Source organism: Pseudorca crassidens, chromosome 1 (genome assembly GCF_039906515.1).
Source record: "Pseudorca crassidens isolate mPseCra1 chromosome 1, mPseCra1.hap1, whole genome shotgun sequence".
Lineage (NCBI taxonomy): Eukaryota > Metazoa > Chordata > Mammalia > Artiodactyla > Delphinidae > Pseudorca > Pseudorca crassidens.
In genome coordinates, this window is record NC_090296.1 from 122,682,596 (window position 1) to 122,690,072 (window position 7,477).

At 54.9% G+C, this 7,477-nt stretch overlaps 1 protein-coding gene across 1 annotated transcript; it reads left to right on the plus strand.

The window, feature by feature from the left end:
- The first annotated feature begins 3,543 nt into the window (after positions 1-3,543).
- On the plus strand, positions 3,544-6,845 carry CIMAP1C (ciliary microtubule associated protein 1C). Its single transcript, XM_067755595.1, has 4 exons — positions 3,544-3,768; positions 4,588-4,698; positions 5,593-5,706; positions 6,314-6,845. Exons 1-4 carry the CDS (start codon positions 3,648-3,650, stop codon positions 6,793-6,795), a joined length of 828 nt encoding a protein of 275 aa, XP_067611696.1. The 5' UTR covers positions 3,544-3,647; the 3' UTR covers positions 6,796-6,845.
- Positions 6,846-7,477: the final 632 nt, after the last annotated feature.

Consider the following 7,477-nt stretch of genomic DNA (forward strand, 5'->3'; position numbering starts at 1 on the left):
TGGGCTCAGTAGTTGTGGCGCACGGGCTTAGTTGCTCCACGGCATGTGGGATGTTTGTGGACCGGGGCTTGAACCCGTGTCCCCTGAATTGCCAGGCGGATTCTTAACCACTGTGCCAGCAGGGAAGTCCCAATAATGTTAACTTACATCCCTTGGTTGGGGTGGTGCCTGCCAAGATTCTCCCTGTAAAGTTACTGTTTTTCCCTTTGCAATTAATGAGCATATGCCAACACTGAAAGGTCAGGCTGAGGAAGAAGAGCCAGGAAGAAAGCTTGGGAAGGGGCAATGGGAACATGGGAGGAAGACCAGAACATCTTGGAACCAGGAAGAGGTCCTGCAAGAAGGAGGCAGTGGCCGGTCATCGTGGCCCAGGGCTGCTGAGAGGCCGGTCCAGTGAGGGTGAGAGGTGGCTATTGGCAGCAGCTTCCACATGCAGGTCACAGTTTAGGTGCAGCGATGGGCTTGAAGCCAGCCTGCAGGGAGCCAGAATGTGAAAGGGAGGTGAGAATGAGACTGTAGGAAAAATGCCTCTTTGGGGAAGTTTGTCTGTGGACTGGGGAGAGGTGTGCGTGGCCAGGAAGATGGTTTTTATTTTTTAAATTTAAAAAATATTTTAATTATTTTTTTCGATAGCAGTAATTAAAAAAAAATTTAATTGATGTATAGTTGATTTACAATGTTGTACCAATCTCTGCTGTACAGCAAAGTGACTCAGTTATACATATAGAGACATTCTTTTTTAAATATTCTTTTCCACTATGATTTATCACAGGATATTGAATATAGTTTCCTGTGTTGGATGGTTCTTAATAGATGGAAGGGATGCAGAGTATGTAGAACATGATAGCAAGGAGCCAGATGAGGCTCCTTTAAAGAAAGGAGAAGGTGACAATGAACAGTGAAATGTTCTTGAGACACAGAGGAGATGGGAGGAGGTCTTGGTGGGTCCTCCTGAACCCCAGGAGGGAAGTGGGAGCAGGTGACAGCAGATGGAAGCTGCTGGTTCTGACAGCGCGGTACGGAGGGTTTGAGTCCAAGGCCAGTCTGATGTCCTCTGTTCTCTCTGTGAGCAGGAGGTAGAGCAGGGGCTGCAGGGAGGGCCGGGCACACAGAGGGGAATAAGCCATGTCTGAATGATCTCTGGGGAGAGGGAGAGAGCAAGCTGACCAGCGCGGACATGGGCAACTGGGCGGCATGGACAAAAGTCCAGTGTCTGTGGGTCATGGGTCTACCCCCAGCAGCTTTTAGCTGCCTGGTACAGGAGGGCAAGGCAGACACGGTGACTCAGGGCTGGGATTTACCAGCAAAGAAGTGGGACAAGGAGGGCAACCTGAAGGATGCGGAGGAGGTGCAGGGTCACCGATGGGACCTCAGTGGTAGCAGGCAATCTGTACAGGGTGAGAAATGGAAGGACAGGGAATGGTGCTCCTGGGAGGAGGGTGAGAAGCCCAGGATGTGCTGGGGAGGGTGGCTGAGAGGGAGTGGAGCAGAGACGTTTGGAGATGAGGAGGTCTGGGACCTGGGAGGCCAAGGGATGGTGGGTGGTCCCTGGGGAGGCCTAAGTCACTGGGGTAATAGCAGGAGTTGGGGGCTGGGGAAGAAGACCATGAGCCAGGGCCACCAGGTCAACACGTCAAGACAGATGGCGCCCCTGAGAGATGAAGCGGGGCACCCTGGAGGCTGGAGTCTTGGGGAGATGTGCTCTTGTCAGGGAGGGGACACTGCCTGGGTGGATACCAAGGAAACCAGGGACTTACTTCACCTTGGGCTCTGAGGGACAGAGCAGCAGCTTTGAAGCTAGCCAAAGGCTGTCTCCAGGGGTGAGCTAAGTCTCTGTTAAAGTTGGAGGGAAGGGAGCCTTTGGAGCAGAAGTGGGGTGGCTTGTGACATTCCGGGGTGTAGAGTGGCTCGGTTTCCCTAAGAGAGCCAGGTACAAGGACGGCAGACAGCAACAGTGTTTGTGTGGGTGTCAGGAAGGCTCCCTGGGTCTGAAATACTTGTAGATCACCACCTTCCCCCCAACCCAGGAAGGTGAAGAGCCCAGCCCCACATCTGGCCCCCATCAGCAAGAGGGGACCGTCAGGGCTTGGGCCCAGCAGGCCTGCAGCTTCCTCCAGGAAAAGCTGACAGTGACGGAGGTGAGGAAGAGGCACTGCCTGTGGCCCGAGGCCAGCTGAGGCTGGGCCAATCCCAGCCTTGCCCAGCCCTCCGTCTCCAGAAATCAGAGGCTTGGCTGCCCCACGGGTTATGAGAGAGGCACAGGAAAGATCTGCTGCCGCTGGTGGAGGGGGGAGCCCTGCCTTCTGTTCCAAGCCTTTCAGCCCCACCAGGGGTTTCTGGAGCACCCAGCACACCTGGCTGGTCTGCTCTGAGTCCTCATTGCGCCTGTTGGTTGGAATGAGTTCAGAGTATGGTTTGGTTTCCATTAGATCAGAGGCTAGGATCTAAAGAGAGATCTGGGGTTTGTGTTCTGGTTCTGTCTCTGCTACTAATGTAATGGGAAACTTTGGGCAAGTCTTTGCCCCTTTCTGGTCTTCAGTTTCCTTATCTGTGTACCGGGGCTGTGACAGACACTCTCTCTAACGCCAGCAGTCATCTGTTCCCCGAGATGGAAACACCTCTAGATCAAACCCTTAGTCTGAGCTATGAATCGCTAGGTGCAAGCAGGCCCCAGGGCCCCTGAGCCTCTGGGGTTTTTCGGGGTGAAGGAGTGTCTAGCATTTCCTCAGCCCTGGGGCTCATCTATCAATCATATGGTAGCTGGGTATATTCCCTATCCCTCAATGTTTTCTCTCACACTTCCGCCCCCACAGGGGGTGCTCTTGACCACAGGCACAGGAAGTAGCTTCTTGAGGCCTCAGCACCACCCTCCCTCCTCCTTTATTTGCTCCCCATTGCCTGCCTGAAATGCCAGCAGCAGGCAGGTATTCCTTGAGCTAGACGTGGATCCCTAAAGACACTGTGGGATAGGAGTCTGGGAAGCTACCAGACAGTCACACCTTAGTGTGAAATAATTGGCTTGATACTTTCCCAAGAAAAAACAGACTGTGATAGAAGGGAGGGCGTGTCCAGAGCCTGGGAGATAGGTGGGAGGGACAGGGAACAGAGGACCACCCCAGGGGGCTGTGCAGGTGGCAAGAACCCTTCACCCATGACCCGTCCGCTCTTTCAGAAACCTCAGGGCACCCACCAGGAGGGAAGAGCTGGATCTGTCACTCCACTTCTCCATTTTTCTTTCCTGCCCCAAGGTTCTGGGGACCCTCAGGCTACTTAGCCAGGTTGGGAGCAGGGACAGGGGGGCCGAGTTCTCAGGGTTCCACAGCTGAGCTGCCAGCGTAGAATTTCTACGCTACAGTTCAGGCGCCATGGCAACTGGAGGAAATAAACAGTCTAAGTTCTGCAGTGATGTCATCCCCAGCTCCAGCCTGCCGAGCCCTGCAGCTGGCTGTACCCCAGACGGCCTCAGCTGCACAAGCAGGAGGACGGTCTTGCTTCCCAGCCTCCACACAGCCTCTGGCTTCAGGGAGAGAAAGTGGAAAGAGGGGCTTGGGCAGGGGCCCCTGGAACAGGCCCCACCCAGGCCCAGCTCCTTGCCCGCTGCTTAGGGTCTCTCAGCAGCTGCTACTGCCCTCTGCTTGGCCCCAGACATGAAACTACCCAAGGGGGTCAGGAACCCTGTGTTCTATGGGCAGCAGCCAGAGAAGAAGGTGCAGGTGCCCTCAGGGCAGGAGATAAAGCAGACCCCTGTTGTCCTGGCAACACTTAAAGGTGAGACCTGGGCTTGGGCTCATTCGTCTCTCTGCAGAGCTGCTGAAGGTGTCCTAGCCTTCCATTCCTGCCTCCTGCAAAGCCCTTGCAGACTCTCCTCAAAGCCACAGAAGATCAGCACTTCCAAGCTAAACTTTGCAGGCGGTATTAGCTGCTGGGAAATTTTTTGGGCGGGGGAGGGGGGAGGAGAGGTGGGAGGAAGGGGTTTGAAGTGAGGCCAGTTTTGGAAAAAGGCTAGGGATTCTGTGTCATCTTTAGCCCAGCTCTAGCTTTCCTCACTTCCCTTGAATCTTACTCTCAACTGAAGGCAGACAAACTAATTCTTACTACATTGTTAATGACTGATGGTTGCTCTATGTGGGAGGTGGTTTAGTATGTGATTAAACGTTTAGACTCTGTTGGCTGGTGTCTCAGAATTTTCACAATAATGGCTTGTGTGACTTTGGGTAAATTGATATTTCTATGCCTCAATTTTCTCATCCATAAGATGGGAAAAACAAGGGTATCTGTCTTACAGAATTGTCGAGAGGCTTAACTGAAATAACCCACAGAAAATGCTTAGCATAGTACTCGGCACAGAATAAGGTCTCAGTTACTTGTAACTATTACTTTTCTGATTATGCATTGCCTGTCCAAGGGAAATCACATTTTATCTGGGAACACTTTCCCCAAAGGAAGCACCTCAATGGTGGTCTTTGTCTCAGGGCGACATCAGTGAGAGCAAAGACCCCAGAGTTCTTAAGGCACCCTGTATCTGGGGCTTCCCCTGCCTCTGATCTGGCGGGCCCAGGCTGAGGGCCACTCTGTCGGTGCTCACAGGTCCAGGGCCTGCTAAATACCTCCGGCCATCCTGCACGGGCTACGTAGACCATGACGTCTCCATGTTCCAGGAGCCAGCCTACACCCTGCACACCCTGCATTCGGAGAAGCGTGAGTGCCCACCACACCATCATCCCCGTGGGCGTAGGATTACTATTGTTGGATGTTTGGGGCTGTGCTGAGAGGTGAGGAGTCATGATCTGTAGCCGGAGGCCTGGGAACCCAGGCCTGTCCTGAGTGGGACACCCACGTGGCCTGCTGGGTCCACAAGGAAGCCAGCAGGGGTGCAAGGTGACCCATCCCTCTGAAGGCAACTCCGGGCATTTCCCAACTGGACCTCCTGAGGGAGCTTCGAAGGGACCTGTTGCATCCAGCTGGAAGGGTCTCCCTTCTGTGTGGTCTCTGGCTGGGGCCCTTCCACTCTGGCTGCCATGGGTTCAACTGCCATAGCAGCTGGGCAGGAATAGCTGGTGAGTGGAGGGAAAGTGGTGGTGGGGGGCGGCCTCAAAGCTTCCCAGGTGGCTTAGAAACCCCTGGAAGGTGGGGAGCAGAGGGCCATCGAAGAGCTGGGGATGACAGCCAAGGCCAGTGAGAGGAGAAGGTGGGCAGGGGCGTGTATCTGGGGGTCTGAGACCTCGGTCCCTCCCAGAGGTGACCCACCCTCCTCAGCAGGGGAACCCCCTTTCCAGGGCTGGGTCCCTTCTTCATACTAACAGTAGCCACTATGCCTATTATTATCCCCTTGGCACCAATCCCCGGCGGGGTGGGGGCTGACCAAACTCCTGCGCAGCTGTTATTTTATCTGTTCCTCTGAACAAGTTCATGTGTTAAAAGCCCCATTTTACGGATGAGGAAATCAAGGCTCCCGAAACACTCAAGAGCCCGAGGAACTGGAAAGGAGCCTTCGATCTTTTTTGGGGGAGGGGGATCTTGCCTGGAGGCAGGCCAGACTCACCCTGGGGCGGCCTCTGGGGCTGACTGGGCCTTTCCTTGGCTGCCTTGCAGGGATCATGGACATATGCAACCCTGGGCCTTGCTATTTCTTGGATCCTAAAATAACTCGGTTTGGAATGTCCAGCTGCCCTCAGGTTCCCATGGCGGAGCGCATCTCTAACCTGCGTAAGATGGGCCGGGAGAGGGAGGTCGGGGTTGGGAGGTTGGAGGATGGGGGTCCATGCTTGGGACAGGAGCAGGGGCAAAGGGGTGATGACTCCCTTCGCCAGGTGTGTCTGCGGATTTTGGCCTCTGCCTGCAATGTCATATCGACACTGATGTCACAGTGTCTGTGTCACAGTACTTAACGTCTTGAGGCCGACGTTATGCATGTATGTTTCAGGGTGATGTTATGATAAAAACATCAAAGGGCTCGTGTCTCGGTAGCAATACTGTCATGCTAATGAGTTCACGGACTGTAGTGATTTCAGGATGTTTTCTTGGTGCTGTCACAGGGACAATGACAGCCCAAGGGTGATGTTCTTATGATACCTGGGGTTTTTATATTATGAAAACAGTGTCACAATCCTGATATCAGGATGGCCGAAGTCCCTCCATCCCTTAGTCCCACACAGGGGCGGTGATATTCCTGCCCTATGCTAAGGTGGTTATAGAGAAGTCATACCAGGCTAACCAAGACCTCAGCTCCTTCCCTAGACCCGTTAGTTGGACACCAGGAGATGTGGCCTGGCTCCTGCCCTGAGACCCCTCCCCTTCATTCATCCACTTTCAGGCCTGAGCCCCACCCTGGCCTCCTGCCATTACCACCTGGAGAAGACCCACCCGCCTGGGGAGCGCAGGGCTCCCAAGTACACCTTTGGCTACCGGTGCCCATACAGAGTGATGGACCCCAACCCGGGCCCCAACCACTACCAGCTGCCACTCCTGCTGGGGCCCAACCTGCCCGCCAACAGAGCTGCTCCTTGCTACAGCCTGAGCCCCTTGCACAAGAACTGGTTCTACAAGGAGGATGTGGCAGGAGGCCCTGGACCTGCCATGCACGCCCGGCCTGAGCCATCTGTCTACCAGAACCGCAGCCCCATGTACAGCATGGCCAGGCGCTTTGCCTACCCGCTGGACCACACACCTCGGCCCGGCCCTGGCTCCCATGACGTCCAGCAGGTCACGGTGCACAAGTCCCGCACGCCTGCTTTCACCATGGGCATCAAGCACTCGCCCCACCTGTGCCCACTGGTTGTTGACATTCATGACTGAGGCCCCTCCTTGTGCACTCACCCCACCCCCCGTCCCCAGAAGTTATGTTTCTATACCAAATCGAGCAACTTAGCAAGGTTTTATGTAGCAGAGATGATGTCTGCTGTGTCCAGCACATAGAAGGCATTAGATAAATATTTTCATTTATTCCTTCGTTTTGCAAACACTCACAGTGGCTTTCTTTGGGCCCTGATGAGGGGCTGGGGATACTGGCAGTGTAGTAGGAGTCCCTGTCTGGGGGATGTTCTGCTGTGGCTCACCAGGTGTCCTCCAAGGAGCCCTGGGCAGAGGCGCCGGGGAGCTGAGTTCTAGGCCTACCTCTGCCACTAATGTGCTGTGTGGACTTGTGCAGCTCCCTCACCTCTCTGGGCCTCTGTGAGGGGGGACGGTGGACCTGGAGGATGTCCAAGTTCCCTCCAGCTTCCGAACTGTTTGATTCTGATCCCTGACAGTGGTCAGCCCCCAAGAGAGGAGCAGGAGGGAGGAGCCATTCTGGCTGGGCTGGGGGGACAGGGCAGTTTTCCTGCGGGAGGAACCCAAGAGGACAAGCAGAGACAGTGTGTAGGAGGGAGGGTATCCTTGGTGGAGGTAAAGATGAGAGGGAAGGTGTGCAGGTGGGACCAAAGTGTACAGGGGCAGGGAACCGGGGGAGGCTCAGAGGGCAGGCGCCTGGGCTGTAGCT

Coding starts and splice junctions, on each gene's coding strand:
- CIMAP1C (XM_067755595.1), top strand. CDS start 3,648: ATGAAACTACCCAAGGGGGTCAGGAACCCTGTGTTCTATGGGCAGCAG. Junction 3,769..4,587: donor TGTCCTGGCAACACTTAAAG/GTGAGACCTGGG, acceptor CGGTGCTCACAG/GTCCAGGGCCTGCTAAATAC. Junction 5,707..6,313: donor GGAGCGCATCTCTAACCTGC/GTAAGATGGGCC, acceptor ATCCACTTTCAG/GCCTGAGCCCCACCCTGGCC.